The sequence below is a fragment of the Cnephaeus nilssonii genome, assembly GCF_951640355.1.
Source record: "Cnephaeus nilssonii genome assembly, chromosome: 9".
NCBI classification, from domain to species: domain Eukaryota; kingdom Metazoa; phylum Chordata; class Mammalia; order Chiroptera; family Vespertilionidae; genus Cnephaeus; species Cnephaeus nilssonii.
In genome coordinates, this window is record NC_137080.1 from 66,660,407 (window position 1) to 66,684,259 (window position 23,853).

The window sequence follows — 23,853 nt, forward strand, 5'->3', positions numbered from 1 at the left end:
AAGGGAATGCATATCTGTTCTGGAAGAATTAATACTTTTATTCAGAAAATAATTTAAAATATAATTTTGTCAAATGTTCTCTATTTTATCTAGAATAAGAGTTTAGATGATCAATAACCAACTTTATGTCAAACCATAAACGCACAAAGATAATCAGAATAATTACAAGTCATACCTTATTATGAGTCTGAGTCTGTCCAACCAGTATGAGGATGTTGGATGAGATGATAGACAGGCAGAAGTTAATTAGAATGATGGACCTCTCAGAGCGTATGTACCTAGCCAAAGAAAGAAAGAGTGTCCAACTTTAAAATTCAACAGAAAGATAAAGAATTCTGTATTATGCAAATTGGTGGAATTCATCCAGAAAAAGAAACACTAAAATAGTGCCTTTACAAGAGAAAAAAACACACATAAAAAAACAGTTTAAAAAATTAAGATTATTTTTAGAGACCCAATTTTATACTGGCATGGCATGTCCTAGGGTCCTTTAGAACTTTTTTTCTTCTTCTTTTGAAATCAATGAGGACAACATGACATTTCTGATAGGGTCCAAGTTGCACAACTGTTATCAATATAGTTTTTTTTTTACTATAAATAAAATTTGTTGCAAATATGTTAATTAGTATAATTACTTTTACAAATATGTATGTACATTATATGTTAACTATTATCATATCAATCAACCGATAGAAACTCTGAGAACCAAAGGAAAAACCACAGATTCTGAAGTCTCCTTTGCTTACTAGACAGATTCCATTACTCTCATAAAACCATGAACACTTTCATCCACCATTTCATTCACTCAAGTATTTTTATGTAGTCAGGCTGCTACTTCTTAAATTTTATTTTTCCTGAATAACTGTTCAAAAAGAAACCCACACTAAAGCTTTAGTTCTAAAAACTAATCCAATCTACAAATAATAATTCACATTAGGCTGGAAAATTACTTGACATCTGCCATCTTTTACCCTTATGAAGGAGTGCTTGTAGACAGTCTGTCATATAATTTGTAAGTGCATCAAGATTGTAAGCCATGAAGAAAACTGCTTAGACTCAAATGTTCTCCCAGCTGTTTACCACGAACGGTAACAGCCATTTTGCTTTACTGTACCCCATTGTAAATCACTGAGTGACAGTAACAAACAGACACACTTGTAGTTACTATGTGTTCAATTTGTTATTAGCACATGAAATCACTTTCCATAGTAGACATGGACTTCCCTGTGCAGTGTTAGATGGGGTGCTGGAGATCTGAAGGCACTCTTTGGAAGATAAAACCAATCAAAGTTCTTTCTCTGTGTCTTGGAGGAACATTTAGAAAGAAGCCCCCACATTCCATCACACATTTCAGAGGAGAAACAAAAACAAAAACAAGAGTAACACACACACACACACACACACACACACACACACACACACACACACACAATTCTACTTGTATTTTTACTTTCCTCACAAAACAAACCCAAATAGGGCTAACCCAGGTCAATTTTGTAATGGCCTCAAGAGTGGCTTAACCTTGTCCCTGCATCATCAGTATCAAAAACATGGAATAAACCACATACTGGGATGCTAAAAACATCATCAAATATTGAGAGTTTTATTATTATTATTATTATTTGGTTGGAGGAGTAACATATAAAGTTTAAGAAATGAAGAAAACTGACCCTTTAATATGATGTTAATGGCTTCCATGACAGCAGAAGCACATAGTTGAAATTATTAAAAGAGGGTTTCACTGACATTGTTTGCTCTATAAGTAGGAAAATCAAGACTAAGACTGACCACCTTGAGTCTTTAGATGTTTCCATTTTCATTAATACTGAGTCACATTATTGCCTTAAAATTGGTATAAAATGTCTCAGTTTTTAATACTTTTTAGAAACATGTTTGATATTTTAAGCAAAATTTGTGAATGCATCATTTCAATCTATAGGTTAAAAGGACATTATCTGTAGATGGGAAGACCATAACACAGTGTACTAACTTTTTAAAAATATATATTTTTATTGATTTCAGAGAGGAAGGGAAAGGGAGAGAGAGATAGAAACATCAATGATGAGAGAGAATCATTGAACGGCTGTCTCCTGCACACTCCCTACTGGAAATCGAGTCCACAACCTGGGCATGTGCTCTTGACTGGAATTGAGCCTGGGACCCTTCAGTCTGAAGGCCAACACTCTTTCTACTGAGCCAAACTGTCTAGAGCTGTATTAACTTTTTTGATGAACATTCCCAATGAACTACATTGGAAAACAACAAGTTTAAAAATAGTTTGTTATAAATAAAATAATTCTGATGTTCATACATTTTATAAATTCTTAGAAAATAAAAAATAAACATTTTATTTAGAAAAAAAGGCAGTAGGATCCTAGCATGAGTACTACCATATCATAATGTTACAAGGCAAATATAGTGTTTATAAAATGCATTGAATTCATCATGCTACCAGATTCAAGTGATCATTTGAGTCTTAAAACTTCTATCAAATTATTAATACTAGTATTACTTCAATTCTTCTTCTCACTAACTGCTAGGAATCCATACTTACATTGTTTCTAGGCCCTTTCTTCCATACTTCTCAGTTACATGTCAAGTTTTGATAGAACCTTTCAGGTATCTTGGTAATTCTTAAGTAACTATTGTAATAGGTGATTTTCCTGGATTTTTTGGATTAAAGAAAACTTTACTATGAATTAATTAACCCTGTACCTCTTTGACACATTTTACATATCATTTATCTTGGCAGTGTTTGTGTTAGTGTTAGCTATATGCATTGAGGGTGAAGAGAAGGTGGAATTGTTGCCTGAACTCTAAGTGCTGATAAGTAGAAACTTAGTTCTCAATACTTTGGTATCCTGACCCTTCATTTTCCTCAAGTGGCATTCAGACAACTGTGGCAGAGAAAGCTGACTTCTTCCCAGCCTTTGTCCATCTTGGTCTTTTATTACCATAACAATGGCTACTTGACTGAGCCCTAAACCCTGGATGCTGTTGTCTACAATGCTGTACCTAGACAAAGCATGTCCTCAATTTTGTGGGATTGGCCATACTTTATCAGACTGTCATACTCTGTCAGTGTTTTATTACCAGATAACTCCTTCACAGGAAAACAAAACCTCTATTATGTATCTGTGCCAATGGACCAAGAGTGTGTATATATTTTATTTTTATATAAAGGATATATTTTTTAAAAAAATGTATGTTTTCATTAATTTCAGAGCGGAAGGGAGAGGGAGAGAGAGATAGAAACATCAATGATGAGAGAGAATCATTGATTGGCTGCCTCCTGGTATTGAGCCAGGAGCTTGGGCGTGTGTACTGACTGGGAATCAAACCATGGCCTCCTGGTTCATAGGTCAATCACTGAGCCATGCTAGCTAGGCTGAAATTTTTAATATATTTGACAATTTAATATCCTGGACAATCAATCTTGTTTGCAAAGGAATAAAAAATATAATAAAGAACAATGATTTTTTTTAAAAAGAATGTTAAATGAAATGACCTTTCCTTATTAAATTGTAAATAATTTTTCAACTGAATTATTTTTTACCTTAAGTAAAAGATAAGTAAAACCCTAGACTGGCTACTTTTGCAATTTTAATATTGCATTTTTTCAGAAAATAATACATAATTATCTATTTATTAACATAATAACTATTTTTAGAATATTTTAAACAATAAAAAAGCATATAAAATGTTTAACATTAAGAAATTTAAAATCCATTAGGAAGTTTGGCCATTTGGTTATGTACTGGTTTCTTATGAGAGTAGATATAAATATCACAGGTCTAATTTTAATAGAAAAGAAAATCTTTGAGAAATACTAAATTTTCATATTAAGCACATGTAATTTCAAAAATTGTATAAATATTTTTTTGTATCACATACTCTTGTTTACATCTGTCAAAATCGGACTTATTCAAGCCATTCAACCAAAGACCTTTTCAGAGCATTGAGGTATAATGTTTGTGCATTAATATTATAGAAGACTTTACTTATTGTCTGTGACATACTGAAAGCATGTGTTTAAACATAAGAATTTAGAAACCATATTTTTATAACAGAGAAATTAATTTGACTATCAAATTCTCAAGCTCAACAGCATTTGGGATAGAAACCACACAAAGAGTGAAGTTGGGGTATAAGAATACCTTGCTTGGGGATAAGCAACTTGTTGGAGGCTACCATCACTTGAATTGGAAAGAAAAGTGTATGTGTGTTTTGTTTATTTTCTTATCACGGGCAAATAGGTAAACATTTATTATTATTGTGCTCATTGATTATAGCTCAATGACAGCAATTATAACTGTACAAAAATACTTTTCCAGTAAATAAATAAAAGAAGACATAATAATGGTTATCATATTCACCGATTTAACTTGAAAAAACAGAGCATTGCATTTCAATTGGATTTATTGATTACATACCTCCATAATGCTGCATAGACAATTGCTAGGGTGATCAAGGCCAAGCAAGAAAGGCCACTGCCTACTATTAGGGTAACTGAAGGTGTACCAGAGGATTCCATGATCTGCAAGTTAAACAAAAGAAACAACAAAAAAAGAATTTAAAAATAACTTCAAACTCAGCAAAACTATCCTGACACTCAAAAATAGCCAAGAAGATAGTTGTTATAGTTACCAGATAATTACCCAGTAATCACTCTGTTCACATATTCTTAATCTCTAAAATGACTAATTATAGCTCACCCACCCTAATGTGAAGAAATAAATGCCTTAGAGTATAAAATGCTTGATAATGACATATTACCTACTCATGGCTTTCTAAAATAAAGAACTAAAACTACAACTTGGACAACATTCACATGTGAAGCTTTCTCCAGCTAAAATTTGAATCGACATTCATTTTTCTTGGGCTAATTATAGTTCAGTTATTTCACAATATGTTTTTTAGTAAAATGTACTTTGATCCTCCCATTTACAACTCATTATGTGACCTGAATCTAGTATCTAAATATTGAAAGATTTTCAAACTTTCTGACTTTTCACAACTTCATTCTAAGTCAAGTATTCTCTCATTTCATTTCACTTCCTTGGTCTCTAAGGATATAAGAAAATCAAATTTCAAATGCAAGACTTTACAATATATTCTGTGAATTTTTTCTATGAACAAAATATTCAGGGATAATTTTACAGTGCCAGTATCAGTCCCTAAATACATGACCTTGAAAAATAAGCCTTATATCTTTAAATATATATATATATATCAAGAATATAAGCAGTAACAAAATGAGAGGTTTCTTTCATAGATACTAGCATGATACTAACTAATGAAATATATTGCTTTTCATATTTTTAATATTGAAAGTTTGAAGAAATGCACTTTAAGATAAACTGTGTTCCAAATCTTAGACATGCACATTAAATTATAATAGAGTGTGGGGGATTTTTTTGTTGTTGTTATCAAAATAAGTAAGAAGAGTAATGTATATTCAGGCCACATTTAAACAAGAAAGTCACACTTATCTTATTTTTCAGTATTTCAATTTTTGAAATAATTTTTAAAATACATTTGATGAGTATATTATTGTTCTTTTAGACAGTTTATACAGCTGTCAATTTCAGAAACTAATTTTATAAACCTATATACTTTTAAGAAATGGTCTTATAGTTTTTGACATTCCATGCTTTCAGGAAAACTTCATTTGATTTAAAAAAAAATATATCCAAGGACACCCCCAGAAAACCCATACTGAAAATATTCAATGCAGATATGCTATGTGTTGGCTGTAGTGTTGGGGGTCTTCATTCTACTACCAACAGTGTCCTCACAAATTCCCCAGAACAGCTTCACAGTTCTAAAATAAAGGTTAAGTTGGCAATTATTTTTATTTGAAAGTTTGCAGCATATTAGTAATATGATTGGAGTACATTCTCATAACTATACTGCAGAAATTTCAAGTTAGAAGACATAAAATTGACTAGAATTTAGTTATAGCACACCAACTACAATTCATTTCACCAAGCTACTGTAGCTGAGGAGACGAGCCCGATTTTGCCACCCTGCAACATTTTCTATTTCCCCATTAAAATGCAGTTCCCTGGAGAAACACTTGCCACAATGTCCCTGCCTTTGCATTAAAGCCGTGTTTTCCCTTTGTTACTTACTATTTCTCTAGGTTGCTGAGCCAAAATGGCGAAGGTAGAGAGACGATCACATAAGCATTTCGTATGGGATGCATCGGTAAGCACAGTTTTACATCCCTGGGTGGACCACGTTCCCAAAGACTCGTTCCTGCAAAGGCGGGGGGAGATCGGGATAAATACGCCTGACGGCCAAATCCGTAAAGAAGAAAATGCAGTTTAATTAAGAGAAACGTCTACTGTAATTCCCGTACAGGAAAAAAAATCTACTTGTTGTTGAACAGGACGTAATTTAGATGCATCTCCAGTTATGCAAAGCGAGAGTGTTTGAAAAAAGCAAGCAGGCAGAGGTGCAGCGTGTGTTCAGAGAGCTGTCCAGCGCCGTGGGTGCTGAAACCGGGACTAGCTCTGTCCAGCCCTCTGCGAGGAATAGCAGAGGCAGCGGCAGCGGCAGCAGCACCAGGAGCCGCCAGAGCTTTGGCAGCCACTTCCTATGCTCATCGGATCATTTCAAACACTCAGAGTGTAAGGAGGCTTTTCATAGCAGTTCGAATTCCCATCCTGTATTTTTGGATTGTGAATGCTTGCTTTTAAAATGCGGATTTCTCTGAAAAGCCTGCCTAAAAGGTTATATAGCTTGGGTTGGGTATAGGATCTTCTCCGCTGCTGGTTAGGGGATTTTTCCTTCCTTTAGAATTAGCTGCTGTGAAAAATTCACCCTGGAAACGGGAAACAGCAGCAGCGGCATCAGCTGGTTCCGATTCTCATAGCCTATGCCTGGTATCCAGGGGAGGGGTGAGTTTCAGACATAAGCTTTCCACTCCATACTTCACTCACCCAAAGCATTTCTGAAGCTCTTAACATTTCTTCCCCTGTCCCGCCCTCTTTGCCCTGGGGTTGAAGCAGTAAGCTAACCCCAAGTCGGCTAGAACATTTAGATGAATACCCACCCCCAAAGTCTGGTAGGATGGGGAAAGAGGGCCTGTTTCAATTTTCTCTTTGATATAGTCATTCAAAATTCTAAAGCATAAGGTTTATTTCCCACCCCAGCAGAACAATAAAAATGGTATGGACATATACCTTAGTAGGGAGGGAAGTGAGGAGAGAACCCGTCCACCCCCAGCTAAACTACTCTATAGGAAGAGGCAGAAAATTTTAAAAAAAGTTATTAAGCTTAACCAATCAACTTTATTATCATTACACGTGTAATATACTGACTGCACCAATTGTCAGCTCCCCTCCCCCAAGCATGGAAACTCTCCAACTAGCAAAACTGTGTATATGTGTGCTTAAATTTCAAACCAAGTTAATATCTGTATTAAAATTACTCTAAAACTAAAAAAGGATAACATGTGGCTTGATGTTAATTTTGATATGGTACTTTTGATTTCATTTACTTCATCTCTGAATACCTAAAGCTATTGGGTTAAATATGCACACAGCCTATTTCTGAGAGATTTCAATGAGAGAGGCTACTCTGTGACAGTTGGATGTCCAAGTTGAGCTACAAAACATAATTCAGATAATCTGTTTTTGTTATCTAGAAGCAATATCTTTTTAATATTCATGATTTAATGCATTAATATTCATGACTCAAAATACTCTTAATTGCAACTTCTTTTAAGAATACACTGTATTTGGGGAGAGTTATATAAGAATTACACCTAAGTTCATCCAAATACTTCTAAGCATTAGCCAATTAGTTTTTTGGTAAGTCTCTTTTCTTTCTCATGATGTCATTCAACCATGCCAAATTAAAAAAAAAAAATCAGTTATGCCTTCAAACAAATGCAACAGTATTAAATTCCAATTCTACCTAACCATAGCAGCATACAATTTATTTCATTAGCTGTCTGCCTCTTCCTGTCTTGTGACAAACAGTTAAGGCCAAAGGAAAAACATTTACCTTAGCTGATTAGAGTAAAAGAAGAAAAGTACCTTTAAGAGAATCTAGCACATTTTAGAACAGAACTTCTGCATAATGTAGTATCTGTGTTTTCAAGATGGAGTCTGGTATTTATACTTTTCGCTTTATGTGGTTATAACCACTAAACTAATTCAAAGTCTTAATAAGGAAAAAAAAACTTCACTGTAAATAAGACCTCTTATGAGGAAAAGCTATCAATTTATGTTCAGGCAATGGAAGTTTGTTTACTCAAAAAAATGTTAGCATCAGTAAACTTTGGCTGTCAGATATAAAGTCTATGTTCAATAAAATATTGCTAAATTCTAAAGATCATGTAAATTATATATGACATCTTTAGGAAAGTAGGTCAATTTACTTCACTTTGTATGACGATTGCATTGCTGACCTGGCCTAGACCCAGGCAAAGTTGGGAAATAAGTGACACTGGTCTCCATGTTTTAGTCTTTCACTCCCTGCAGCATGATATTCTTCTAATGCCACTCATCCTCTGTGCATGTGTACCTTCCTGAGGCTATATAACATCTGTCTATACCTTTCTTTAGAATTATTAGCCCTTTGTTGAAAATACCTGATTAAATGAATGGATAATAATATAAATGACTGAGTACCATTGATGTGCTTTTTCCAAAAAATAAAACACAAAACAATGCTTCAGATAAATGCATCTGATAGGAGAATACCAGAATTTGTAGCAGATGAGTAGGAGAGAAGATCTTAAAAAGTGAGGAGGTAACTACTAATTTCTACATTTGGTCACTCCCAAAAGCTGGGTAATAAGTGTGATGCCATTCTGCTGCTAAATTTAATATTTTCATAAAACCTCTTGATATTTTAAAACGGTATAAAACTCTTATAAAGTAGTTTTTAAATCACTGACATACATGTCACTATTATTACAAAACCTCTAGTTCCCACCACCTGAATTTTCAAACATTTCATAGCTTATTCCTGCTATATAAAATCCTTTGAAAGCATGGTACACATGTCTGATTGATTTCAGGGAGACCTTGTAAAGCAAACTGATAGCTTGTAGAGCTAATGTGAAGCAAAACAGCTTTCCCAGTCTGCACACAACAAGGTCTTTAAACATGTGGACTATTCCAACAATCACATTATTCTTCCAATGTCATAGTTTTGCATGCTGTGATTAACGGTTATCTGTAAATTATTCTTAGTTATTAAGTTTAGGTTGTCATCGATAGGGCAACAATATAATGAAATATGTATGAACATTAAAGATAATAAGAACAACAGACTATGTCAAACACAAAATAAATGATACATACAAATTATACTAAAAATCACACATTTCTTTAGTGTCTTTTCTGGGCATTAAATTTTTTTTCAAATAGTTTTCAAAAATAACTAGACCTGCAGAAATTCCATACAACCAGCACATTCTTTGTTGGTTACACCTACATTCACCCATGTTAGCTGTCATTTGACTTCTCCTTCTACCTATTATTAGACTGGCTAGAAGAAGAAAAGTCTGCCTGTCCCAAGTATTCAAAAGTACATACCCATAAGCACAGAACGGTGTGAAAATACAAGGCACAAAATCCATTACTTCTCAGCTTAATATTTATTTGTGGCCTTTCCCTAATTTCCTAAGGATCTACAGTTTCTTTGTGGATCTGAGTATATAGTTAGGTTCTTGATTTTTATGAGAACTTTAAACAATGTAGCATGTGGTTATATTCTCTAGTATTTAAGCTTAAAGGAAAAAATTATATGTTAACTCCAATGAAAAGTTGTTTAGTAAAAAACAGAGTAAAAACTTATTCTGACACATTTTAAAAGTGTTTCAATAACTCAAGCTTATCTATCTATCTATCTATATATATATACATCAATATATATATTATTGATTTCAGAGAGGCATGGAGAGGGAGAGATAGAAACATCAATGATGAGAGAGAGTCATTGATCAGCTGCCTCCTGCACTCCCCACAACCGCAACTAGGGCATGTGCCCTGACCAGGAACCAAACCATGACCTCCTAGTTCATAGTTTGATGCTCAGCCACTGAGCCATGCCAGCTGGGCTCACACTTATCTTTTGAAATACAAACCCAGCTAGATATTCAACTCTAATCAGTCTTTTATAAAACTCTCTATTCTGCTTCATAATAAATCAATGTGTAACGTATTGATTATAAATAACTGATACACTCTAGGGGTGTTATTATCTCTTAGGGTATTAGTGATCCATTTATTCAAAATCAAAATATCTATAATAGAAACTTTAAAAATTTTAGAAACAATTCTTACTACACTATCCTTACAGCATATGCATACTGAAAGAAAGTAACTGTTTCCCAATCATAGCAGTGCTAATTTCTAAGAATTAGGTAAATCTATGCATATGCTACACTTCCCAAAAATGACATATATATGCTCTTGTTTCAAATTATTCTCAAAATATAAAAAAAAAATTGGAGTACAGATAAGATGTTTTCAGTTTTGAGTAGAAACAGATTTTGAGGTTCATTTCAAATACTAAAAGGACACTGCAAATACTGAAACAATGTTATCTCTAGCAAATGTTACTATGTCTAAACACAGTGAATCATAAAATTAGAAAGTTTTGCTAGGAGTAACCTTAGTGATCATCTAGCCCACTGGTTTTCAACACTTGCCATATATTATAGTTACCTGGAGACCTTTAAAAATTAAACCCTGAGTGGGGCCTGGGCATTATGACTTTTCTAATGCTCCCCAGGTGATTATAGTGTGCAGCCAGGGTTGAGAACCACTGATCTAGCCCAACCAATTAGTTTTATAGATGAGGAAAGTGAAGTACCTTGGATTTAGAAAACTTGTTTTAAGTCACAGAGTGAGAAGCAAAGCTGGGTTTCTCATTGCCTAATTAGAGATTTTTTTAATGCTAAATTTTAATTGTCACCTGTTTTAAAACAGAATGCAATGAATATGCTGTATAAAGTTATAAGATCTGAATGTTATGCTATTCACACTTGCAAACATTGTGTCATTGTTGACATAGTTTTAACAAAGTATGAGTTAACCCAGTGGTCGGCAAACTCATTAGTCAACAGAGCCAAATATCAACAGTACAACGATTAAAATTTCTTTTGAGAGCCAATTTTTTGAAACTTAAACTTCTTCTAATGCCACTTCTTCAAAATAGACTTGCCCAGGCTGTGATATTTTGTGGAAGAGCCACACTCAAGGGGCCAAAGAGCCGCATGTGGCTTGTGAGCCGCAGTTTGCCGACCATGGAGTTAACCATAGATAAAGTTAGCTAAAGAGATAAGAGTTCAGGTTGATATTTTATTTTTTTAAGTGATAAACCCTATGACACGTTAAAAAAAACCCACACATTGATTTTATGCCAGTGTTTCATGACATTAAGCATCTTCCACCTCTTTCATGAGACCATTTACTGTTTGAGGTGATACAAAAGTTTAAATTCCAAATTATAAAAACAACAAAATAGGTAAAAATTAAAGTTCTTTTTTCCTTCTAAAAATTATATTCTCTGTAGTTTGATTCAATGCATGATTGAGAGATTCAAAGTTAATTTTATATCAATTATCATAGCCTATATAGAATTATGTACTAGTACATAATACATATACATATATATGATTTATATATACAGAGGTGGGAAAAAGTAGGTCTACAGTTGTTTGTATGGAAAAATACAAGTTAATAAATAAATAATAAGAATAAACTGTTTTGTGTACTCACAACTGTAAACCTACTTTTGCCAACCTCTGTATGTAACTATAAAGTAGTAATACCAACAAAAGTACATATGCTTCATTCATTGGGATGAAATTTAGAAACAAGTACCTTGCTACTACTAGGAAGAACCCTTCCTTATTGTCCATTATGCTGGGCCTGCAATTAATAGTGGTCCTATTGATACCAGATCTCCAATTTGTTATCTAGAAATGACTTAGATTCAGGAATACTCTGCACTTGGATCTTCCCCAAACTCCTATATGCCTAAAACTCACCCAACTCTAAAAAATATTAGTTGATAAATTCACCTCAATTTCTTCATTTTTACAAAATGAACACTTTCCATGCCACGCTAAATTATTACTGCTTTTGAGAACTGTATCTTGTTTGACTTTGAATCTCTGACATACTGCTTTTCACTTAGTAGGAACTTAATAATAAATGCTTGTTCAATTAATTTAATAATTATTTATCTTTCAAAGGATGACTTTAATACTGCTGAATCCAAATTGTCTCAGCCCTAATTCATTTGCTGTCCTTAGAGTAGAAATGCAACCTGAAGAGTATTAATGGATCTTTTTGTTGTTAATCATCACCTGAGGATAATTTTTCCATTGATTTTTTTTTAGAGAGAGTGAAAAGGAAGGAAGGAGGGGAAGGGAGGCAGAGAGAGAAGCATCAATGTGAGAGATACAACATCGATTGGTTGCCTCCTACATGTGCCTGGATCTGGGGCTGGGGATCAAACCTGCAGCTCAGAGACATGCCATTGACTGGAAATGGAACCCTAGACTCTTGAGAGAGAGAGAGAGAGAGAGAGAGAGAGAGAGAGAGAGAGAGAGAGAGAGAGAGTGTGTGTGTGTGTGTGTGTCAGGGGGGAGGGTGAGGGGAGCAATGCTCTAACCATTTAAAGCCACTGGCCAGGGATCAATGGACTGTATTAGGTTCGTTACTAGCTTTTGGTCTTCAAAAATAATTTGAAGATGAACTCTGAAAGACTCCACATCCTATAGTGATTGTGTTCAATCTGGAAGCAAGGCCTGAGTCTTCACTAACCAGTCAATAAATATTTAGTAAGTGCTTTTTAAATGCCAAAGTAGAAGACACATTTTTTTAAAATTAACATAATTTCCTTCTTAGGGAAGCACACAATCTGGTTGAGAAAACTTTACATAATCCAAAAATGTTTTCTGCCTGAAAATTATTCCAGAAAAATGCTGTCAGTTTTATCCTCATATTCGAAGTCACCATCATTTTTTATGTGGACAAATCTCATTGCTAGGCTCCTTGTTTCCATTCTTGCCACCTTACTCTGAAGTTCAGTTTCAACACAGCAGCCAGAGAGAGATCCTGTTGATACATATGTCAAATTCTGTCACTCTGCTTAAAACTCTAATGGTTCTTCCACCCTCACTTGGAGCAAAAGACAAAGCCCTTATCATGGCGTACAAGAATCTAGCCTTTCCTGCCTTTCTACCTTCATCTCTTAACACACTTGCCTTTGTCCATCACTTCCAACCACACTAAGCTCCTTGTTTTTTCACCTTGGCCTTTTGTGCTGGCAATTCCCTTGGCCCAGAATGTACTCCTCAAAGACCTTCACATGGAATATGCCCTCATATCATGGAAGTCTCTGCCCTTATGTAATCTTACAAAGGCCATTACCGACTATCCAATATAAGAGAGTAACTCCCATCTGTAGTAAGTGACAAATTCTGTAATACTCTTTTCACCAAGTGGTAGAGTTTATTTCATCTTCCTTTGAACTTTGGTAAGCCTTGTGATTTGATCTGGTCATCAGAATGCAGTGGAAGTTATGGGTGACTTCTGAGACTAGGCCTCAAGAAGTTTTACAGTTTCCACTATTATCATGAAATTCTGCTATCATGCTAGGTAGCTCAGACTAGCCTCACTGAGGATGAGAGACTGGCACTAATGACCAGCCTTGTAGATGAGGCCATATTGGATCATCCAGTCCCAGGTTGAACTGCCAGATGACTACAGCCACATAAATGACACCAGATGAGACCAATAGGAGAATTTACCAGTAGAACTCAACCAAATAGCTGAACCATAGACTTGGGCGCAAATAAAATGGTTGTTGTTTCAAACCACTAAGCTTTGAGGATCTTAGTTATATAATAACTATTACACTTTTCAAGAATTTCCCACATGCCCTTTGCCTATACCCTGATCTGTTGTTATTCATAGCACTTATAACATCTGACAGATTATATATGTATTCTTAAATTAACTTTCTGCTTATCTTTACTTACTACAATGTGAACTTCATGAGGATAGGGCTGTTATATTCACTTCAAAATTCCAAGATTGTAAAATAGTGCTTGACACATGGTAAGTGCTTAATAAATGTTCGTTGAATAAGTGTCTAGTATAGATTTTGACCTAATATAGTTAGACTTCCCTGCATCATTAATTAATTTATATAACAAACTAGAGGCCCAGTGCATGAAAATTCATGCACTGGAGGGGGAGGTCCCTCAGCCCAGCCTGTCCCCTCTCATAGTCTGGGATCCCTCAGGGGTGGGAGGTGACCTGGCAATCAGGGGAAGATGACACCTCATCACACCTCTGCTGCTGCCACTGCCGGCAGCGCAAGCCTTAGTTGGCCCTGGTTACCTGAGCCTCAGGCAGCCCTGGGTGGCTGGGAAGCTGCCATACAAGGCTTACCTGTGCCTCAGGCCAGCCCTGGGCGGCTGAGGGGCTGAGGGGACTCCGGGACTCCGGAGGCAGGCGAGCAGGGCGGGCCCGGCCTTGCTGCATGCCTGCTGCCCCATCAGAGCTGAGGGGACTGGGCACCGCCATCTTGTGGCTGTGGGCGCCTCCATCTTTGAGGGCATAACAGTCAATTAGCACATTCCCTCCTTATTGGCTGTGGGCACTGCCATCTTTGCTATGGCATGAGGGTCAATTAGCATATTCCCTCTTTATTAGATAGGATATTTACTCAACATCTAATATGATACAGGCACTATGCTAGGTTATTTTGTGGACACATTAAGTGTCCACTTTGCCTTTAGGAGCTTAAGAGCTTCAATGGAAATTAACTTACTGCCTCTTTATCCTAAAAGACATTAAAATCAAGAATATGTTACTCTTGGGGGTAATTAAACATAATTTACAAGAAAGGTAGCACCTGTTTTATTGCCAATATTTTTATTTATTTACTTTTAAAATTGTGGTAAGAACACTTAAAATGAGATCTATAGTCTTAACCATTTTTATATGTAAAGTATAGACTATAAGCACAATTTGAACAGCATATTTCTAGAACTCATTCACTTTGCATAGCTGAAATTTAATACCTGTTGAACAGAAACTCGCCATTTTCCTCTCCCTTTAGCTCCTGACAACAACATTTTAAAAGTATAGGCAACAAAAGCCAAAAATAGATAATTGGACTATATCAAAATGAAAAGCCTCTGCACAGCAAATGAACAATTATCGGAATGAAAAGACAACCTATAAAATGAGAGAAAATACTTGCAAACCATGTATCTGATAAAAAGTTAATATCAAACTATATAAGAAACTCCCACAATTCAATAGCAAATAAACAAAACAAATTTAAAAACAAATTAAAAAGTAAGAAAGCAAAGTATGTTTTTTTTTGTTTTTGTTTTTTAATTGGAAACAGAGTAGAAAGGAATATGGGAAGAAATAACATTAAGGAAGCCAATTTACTGAGTTATAAATATGTATAAATATCTTCACCATGATTCATTAATAATTAAAGGTTAAAATATGCAAGCAGCCATCATTAATTAGTCAATAGGCAAATAATAATCATCACACTAATGAAAATAACAGCTAACATTTATTGAGTGTCTACTCGACGTTAGGTACTGTGGTTGATACTTTAAATACATTTTTAAAAATCCTAAAACAAAATATAAAGTTGGATATTGTAGTTATTTTCCCAGATAGGAAAATTAAGATAAACCGAGCTAATACCTACCTTCATGCAAAATCATGAGGACCTTAGAGACAAAAGAGCCTGGGCTGGAACTTGCCTGGATATCTCAATGTGTGCAACATCCATGCAAGCCCTGGACTGCCTAGCTTTGGCTTTATTGTTGAACTAGAGGCCTCATGCACCAAGATTCGTGCAAGAATTGGCCTTCCTTCCCCTGGCTGCTGGCACGGCCTTTGCTCTGGCCTGGGGCCGCCTTTCCGCCTTCCCACGCTACCCAGAGGCCCTGAGCGGCTGGGGCGGGGTGAGATGGAATGCCTGTGTCATCGCCATGGCAACAATGCAAGCATCCCGCCTCAACCCCAGCCACTCGGTGCCTGAGTATGCAAATTAACCCACCAGCTTTGTTGGGTTAATTTGCATACTCACTCCTGATTGGCTGGTGGGCGTCACGAAAGTACAGTCAATTTGCATCTTACTCTTTGATTAGTGTAGATGCTTAAAAGAAATAAATGGAAGCAAGAGATTGTGATTTTCCTACGGCCATTCAGCTGATAGAAGGCTGTGCCAGGAATTGAGCCCAAGTCTGCATGACTTCAATGAGGATTCCCCTTCCTCTGTTCTCTCAGTAAGGGTGGCAGTATTTGGGGAATTAAAATCTCACAGAAAACAAGTGGGGAGGATCTCATAAAGAAGTGATGAGACAAATAAATAAATAATCTAATCTAATGATGAGAATAATAAGCATAAAAATGTAGCTTGAGAATGGACATTGTGGGAATGGAGGAGGACACTGAGAAACTTTGAGAGAACAATTTCAGAAAAAGGGCTCAGATGGAAACTAGACTTCTAGAAGTTAAAAAGGGGACCTTGTCATATCAAAGAATTTAGCAACAAAAGGAATAAGGTTGCATGCAAGTCGGATAGCACAGAAAAGTAAAATTTTTGTCAGCTGTGTTTTTGTGTTGAGATAGGAATGAAGCTCCCAGTGCTTTCCAATGCAGACCTAAACAGTCCACAGAGAGTGATGATACAGGGTGAGACAGAAGTTCCACAATTTGATTCAGAAATTGACAGGATAATATTAGAAAGATGAAGAGACAAAAAATCTTGTGCTGAAACCCCAAGGGCAAAAGCATTATTAATGTCAATAAAATAGAAGAAAATTAAAGAATAAAGTTTCATTTATATCATGTTAGGCCTTTTTCCTCATAAATTTTTCAAAAATGTGTATGGTATTTCTAACAAAAATTGTAAAATTCCAAAATACAGTTTAGTTTGTATGTAACTAGATTATGAAAGATTTCCATAGTCATTCTTGAGTGTAGGTAAAGGCAAGTCTTCTTAAAGTTTTTCTTCCTCTCGTTTCTTTTTAAAAGACTTTAAAATGCCATCAATATTGAGTGTTAATCTCAATATCACAAATAATTCATTCTATTTGGATATATTCCCCTTTAAAAAAGCTGTTTACCTGGGCTGGTAACCAATCTTTATTTTGATATAAGATGCACAACCCTGCAAAAAAAGGGATTACCAATATAAAATTTAAACATACAGGGTGGGGCAAAAGTAGGTTTACAGTGGTTTGTGTGGAAAATAACAGTGATTAATAAATAATAATACAATAATAAACTATGTTTCATGTAATCACAACTGTAAACCTACTTTTGTATGTGACTTTCCACACTAGTTCTCAGATAATCTGGACTCAAAGCTAGTCCTAGGACATTGCTAGACCATTATAAAATTTATAAAGCAACATGCATCCAAGATTTCACCAGTTTAAAATTAACTCACTCATATCCTGATCCTAATGCTTTTGTTTCATATTCCTTTTGTAAGGATCCCAAATGTGTAAAATACACATAGAAAAAAGACTGAAAATATATGTGACAAAATAATCTATAGTACTTGTCTCAGGGTACTGGTTGACGGGCATTATGTTTTGCTCCTTTACAGTTTTTGTACCTTTGTGTTTTTCCCCATATGACTACATTACCACTATTATCAGAAGTTTTTGAGATTCAGAAAAAAAAAAGAAATAACGTCAAGCTAATATATGATTATCAGAAAGTTAATTCTTTTATAGTCTTTTCGTTGGAAATGAAGATTTCTTCTTAAGTGCTTTCATAACTTGAATCAAAATAGTCCCTTCACCAGAAAATTAAAGGAGATAACACTTAGGAAATCTGTATATAGCTTTTAAAATGTATATGTATTTACATGTGATTTAGGAATATAAGACAGTTCTAATTTCAAACAGATTCTCTTTTTCATTCATGGATATCAAAAGTCATTTTGTAGCATATGAATATTTTCTCTTATACTAGAGTAGCATTATGGTGTATCAAAATGGATTAATAATCCTTGGATTCATAGACTAACATTCATTTTTATTATTTTCCATTATTTAGCAAGGAGGTAATCTTACATAATCTTTTGCTAAAGTTATATAAATAATCAACCCAGATTTGTAGTGATAAAGCATACTTTTCAAATTGATATTTAACCACTTGCTTACATTGGTCATCTTTAAGCTTTAACCATTATTTTGTAGAAGATCCAGTAAAAATACTATAAGAAAGCATATAGTCATAGGCCTGAAATTTGAAGATTAACTGTTTCTCCTAAAAATTTAAACTACATATCTTAGAAAAGATTATGACAATTGTAATTTGTTCCATTGTTCTTAACACCTCTAAGTCAAATCACTACAGTGCTAAACATTATCTACCAAAAATATGTTGTAAAACATTATAAAAAGATACACTTATGGTTTACAACAGTTTTCTATAAGCTAAAACCCTGGCAACAAAAAATTTCAACAGCAGAATCACTGACTAAGCATCTCAGGGAGCTATTTGTATTATTCAACCTCATTTTCCCCCATTTCATTCTAAATTATAATTATGATGTGGCTTGGCTATAAACTGAGCCAGTCAAGCTTTTGGCACTGGGTCACAGGTGAGCTATTTTTGAAGTTAAAAATGTGAGCACATGACTGTAGTCTTAACCCAAATTGGAAAACAGTTCTCCAAAATTTACTTCTGAGATGTGAAACCGAGACATCCATGAGAGGTTGAAGATTTAATTCAGCCAAAATTTTGATGCTATATTTCTGGGATAATTATCCCAGAAATAATTTTGATATCTGAGTTAGTTTCAAGAAATAGAAATTTTAAATCTTGAGTTAATCATATTTCAAAAGATGATTCAGCATTCTTACATAGAAAATGCAAAAGTGAGAGATCATTGGACATTTATATAGCTTAAATAAATATTTGGATGATATGCTTAGAACTCTATAAAATGGGAGCCTGCATATTGGGGAATATATCTCTGCTCACCTCCTCAGTGTATTATGTGTCATTTGGGAAACTAGACAATAGGAGAAAGATAAACATTATTGGAGTGGTAGAATAAAGTATTACTATCTATAAACATAGAAATGAGAAAAAGTGGTCTATATGTGAAAAACTGGATTCAATTAAAATAAAAACTAAGAAAATCTGTTCACATCAACCAAGTTGTTCATAGTCATATATTTATTCAACTAACACTATTTTGTAGCAGCCCCAATATAATTCATTTGCAATTATTGAATTCTTTAAACACTAATCAATATGCCAGCATTGCAGTGTTTAAAGAGAAAAGGTTCACTCAATAAAAGCCATGCTGCAAACGTTTTGTACCTACTTGATAGAGATGCATACATGCACCAAATAAAACTTTATACTTGCTTCAGTAAATACTAAACAAATCCCTTTCATCTCTTTGCTGTGGTCTAATTAAAATTACACTATAATTTTGCTTGTGACTAGTTTCAAAAGAGCTTGCCAAAATTCCTCCCATGACATCATCTATAGAATCTATGAGAAAACAAATATCTTTATCCTGCATATAGTTGTTGCTGTTGTTTAAGTCACAGACATGGAACTGGAAAACGTGGCTCCTGGTTTCAGCTGCATCTCCACCCCACTGCTGCTATCTGGAGGAAATCTCAGCCTAACTGTGACTCAGTGTCCTCACTGACGAAATTAGTTGCATGTTCTATCTATCTGATAGGGATTATTGTGCTGCTAAAACTCAAGAAAATGGATATCCTCACCAATTATTTATGTAGTAATTATATGGGTCAGGCATTATTAATGGGAATGAATGAAAATAATTTTTCTAAAAGTTTTATATAAATGCAACATATTATGAAGATCACACATGCCATTATATGGATAAGAAAACTCTATCAGAGGAGTTAAGTGACAAGAATAAGACTATCCATTAAAGATTATCTATCTTATGGTGGCACCATAACATTTCCAGGTTTAAGAGAAAATACCAGAGTTCAGGTTCGGAAGACCCAAATTTCAAAGAAATAAATTAAGATCCTACTTGAAAAAGAAAAAAAATGATACGTATTGATTTTCATCATTAATTACAGTGGTTGTTGTTACCATAAAGATTTTGAGAACTGGAAACAGAACCTGGGATTAACAAATTTCTTGAGGTCGCATAGCCACACAGCCAACAGCTAGATCACTTACTGTTTTTAAGTCATGGGTGGGTAGAGAAATATCAAGAGTAAAAGTATATACTACCAAGAGGAGAATCTATGTCATATCCTGATATGAAATGCAAAGGATGTAATCTTTCCAAACCCTGAACACTGTCGTTATCAAGAAATTATCAATGAAAACCTCCCATTCAAAGTACATTCTTTGGAAATTATGAGTATTTAAAATAAAATAAAGTATGGCCAACAGTAACAACATAAAAACGCAGGGATTTCTACAAACTTTTAGCTTTGAGGGAAGTAGAAGATAGATCTCTGAGGGATAAATTACCCACATGCCACCAGACAAAAAGAGGTCAGGTAAGTGAGGGTGAAGTAGCTGCTACTTCTGACAAGTGTCCACAGAGAATGCACTGTTCTAAGACTCCCTTGTACCACCCATCTTGCCAGTCATTTTGCCAAACTACACTCTTGACTTGCATGGCAACTTGACCAGAAGTAACAATGGAAGCCTGTGCTTAATGCCTCAGTGACAGCACATGCAGAAAGGATAATAAAGAGGCAGGAGTTATCTTTGAATGAATTACATAACATGGCTCTTTAAAGTCCAGTGCTTAATGCTTAAGCTGATTTTTAAATTCTGCTTAAAAAATCGAAAAGACAGTATTCTTCTATGAATTTATGAGTAGGAAAAAAGGAAGGCTTTTTAGGTTCTGATTTAGATACCCTAAAATACCAGCTTTCATAATTTGGAGAATATAAAATTTTGCTTTGACCTTATACATTGTACATTTATATAAAATGGTTTAGTGCCTTTTTGGTGCTTGGTACGGTATTAGGCATAGGGATATCAGAGATTAAAAGATAAAAGTAGTCTCTTTGCTCAAGTATAGTATGGAGATAAACATGCAGCTTGTTCATCCTCAGCCCCAATTAAGAAAATTCCAACACCTACATAATACAATTATGATCTGTAGGGGTGTGCTTAGTGCTCTGGTGACAAAGGGGAGGTGCGTGAGTCCACTTTTCAAAAGCTCGGCATTTAAAGAAAATATGTGCATGCATTCTAACTCCCTATCACCCTGCTGCTCCTCTGGAACTATGGCTTCTTAAAACATTAATGAGGCGAGTGGTGAAAATTCACAGTTGAAGGACAGCTCTGAACCCTCCATGGCATAATTAACATGTTAATGAGCAGCCAAGGCCTTTCCAGGTTTGGATCTCAACCCCTTGTCTCCTGAGTGGATCTCAATCTGTTGCCCTCAGAGAATGAGGTGATTCTGTCTGAGTTAGATTTTTTTAACCAAAGTAGATCCCATAGGCCACTGTTTCAGCTTCATACTGCTCTCTCCTTTGTTAGCAGAGCTCACTTATAGTCGAGTGCCCCATGTCAGAGTCTGACAGATCATCTTCAGCTCTCGCTTCCTGTTTGGCATGTTACAAAAACTGTATCCACAACGTTCACATTCCAACGGCAGCTAATTTTCAGTAACTGACCCACTAATTGCAAGTTCCCCTCATTTGCAAGGTGCAGTGGGCTAACTGCTATTTGGGGACATGATAATTTGCAGAGGAAGCACTGGATAATGCTTGTAATTTAATTATTTGCAAATCAAACTTTCCCTGATACACTAAAGGCACTACACTTCTTCACTGAAGACAAGATGGAAGGTCATTAAAAAGCTATTTGTTTTGAGGCTGCAGAAAGTAAAAGTATGTAAAAAAAATGCTCTAATGGATGGAAAAACACTTTGATTCCCAGATAAAATCTTTCAAAAACATTAAAAACCAATCTCCTTATTTTCATTACAAGGTAAAAAAGAAAAAGAAAAAACTGTCATGAGAAAGATTCCTGTGGGAAAGTTTCAAGCATCTTAAAAATGAGGCTTATAACAGAAAAACCTTCTCTGTCATAATTAATATAGCATCACTAATATAAAACCTGGGCTTCTTCTCCCATCTTCATATCTCATTCCTGACTGCTGCGGAACCGTTACTATAATGTACATTACACATATAGTACAGCATATGCTATACTATTATTCTTATTAGGTAGAGGCTGCAGAATCCCAGGGAATTTTTGACATTTATTTCTTGGTGACAAGAAAGCATAGCTCAAGTTACCTCTAAAGATGTGAACATTAATAATCCACACAGATATTGAAGTAGTTCAACCACTACTGTAAATTTTGCTTACTGATTCAGTCACAAAACCAAGGGCACCATGCACATTTACCCATGAGTTACATAATCTCTTAGCAAACTTGCAGGCTCCAGTTGTGTTCATTGTGTCCTGCAGTTTTCCTGTTTTGTTTTCTTCTTCTTAATAATAGTCAGGGATATTTTAGAAAAGTGTAAAAATGTCAGCCATATTTAGTTAATTGATTTTATAAAGACTACTTGTTACATTGTATTTGCCACTGAAGTACATTTCTCTTGGAGAAGAGGACTCCAAGTTCTCCAAAGAGAATCAGACATCAACATAATGTTCCACAATATAAACAACTGATTTTTTTTTGTAGCCAACTAGCCTAGGACACACAGAAACCCCCAGGAAATCAGAAATTTTCCTATTGAGAATACAGTTGGGAAGACTGGTATGAAGATTGTTTAATATCAGAGTGGCACATTAAATTTATTTTGCACAATTTCCAACTTTGTAGTTTTATGACAAAGAAACAAATGGCATGTTCAAACTTCTCTAATTCAGGCCATTAACTGTATCTTCCATGTCCTGGGGTTTAACTGGGGCCATTCTCAGGTACAGACACAGGTTCAAATCTAGTGTAACAACCACACCCTGGAGCAGTAGTTTCATCTTATTAAGGTGGCTTCTGGACCTTTATCACTTGAGACAAACACTGATAGAAATCCCTGGCACTTCCCAGTGAGAGTGATAGTATTCCTTAAACTAAGTGTAACTTTGGGGGAAAAATTCAAGAACTTGGTAGAGGTACAGAAAATCCATTGTGGGGCACCCCACATATTCTCACTGGCTCCAACTTGGTTTATGAACATCACTTCCCTCCCCTTCCTGAGCTATCTTCATCTAATTGGGCTCCTTTTGCTACCAGGCCTGCTGAACAAAGCCTCCTATAAAGGCAACAGATTCTCTATGGAAAGTCAAGCATGAAAGAATAGGAAAAAAAAAAAAAGAGAAAGAAATTGCTTTTGGGGGTCCCCGGTCTAGATTCCAGCAGTTTGTATAATTTCTTTTAGGTTCTGAATTCAGATGTCCTTATGGTAATTTATTAATTCATATCCTTCTGAGTTAGGTTTTCTTTCAAATCTTACATGACAAGATAGAAAAGACTGGTGCTCATTGTTACCCAGCTTCTCCTTCTCCCTCTTCTAGTCTGCCAAAGTGCAGGCTGAAGTGGTTCCGGCTTCTACAGCTACATCAGGACATCTACTGCCCAGGGCTGCAGTGCAGGCCGCATCCAGACATGGATGGGGCTCTAAGATGGAAAAGCACTACTAATGGATTTTAAGATTGGACTGTTATTTAAAATAGGTGTAGCTCCTTTTGGTACCAGACTCAGTCCTGACATTAAATAGGTTCAAATATTCAACGATAAGTGCTATAGGACAGAAGCTTCCTATAACTATGACTGCTTTGTTTTGCAATGTGAGTCTTGAAAGACCTTGCTCTTTTTTTTTTCCAG

At 35.2% G+C, this 23,853-nt stretch overlaps 1 protein-coding gene across 1 annotated transcript in view; it reads right to left on the minus strand.

Annotated features, from left to right (window-relative positions):
• The window catches only part of ADGRB3 (adhesion G protein-coupled receptor B3), a gene marked incomplete at its 5' end in the record, with an annotated part of 705,309 nt that overhangs the window by 145,697 nt on the left and 535,759 nt on the right, over window positions 1–23,853 (minus strand). Inside the window, 3 exons of the mRNA XM_079781368.1 lie at window positions 176–278; window positions 4,434–4,537; window positions 6,135–6,261. Of these exons, the coding sequence (XP_079637494.1) occupies window positions 176–278; window positions 4,434–4,537; window positions 6,135–6,261 (334 nt within the window). The remainder of the gene's footprint in view (window positions 1–175; window positions 279–4,433; window positions 4,538–6,134; window positions 6,262–23,853) is intronic.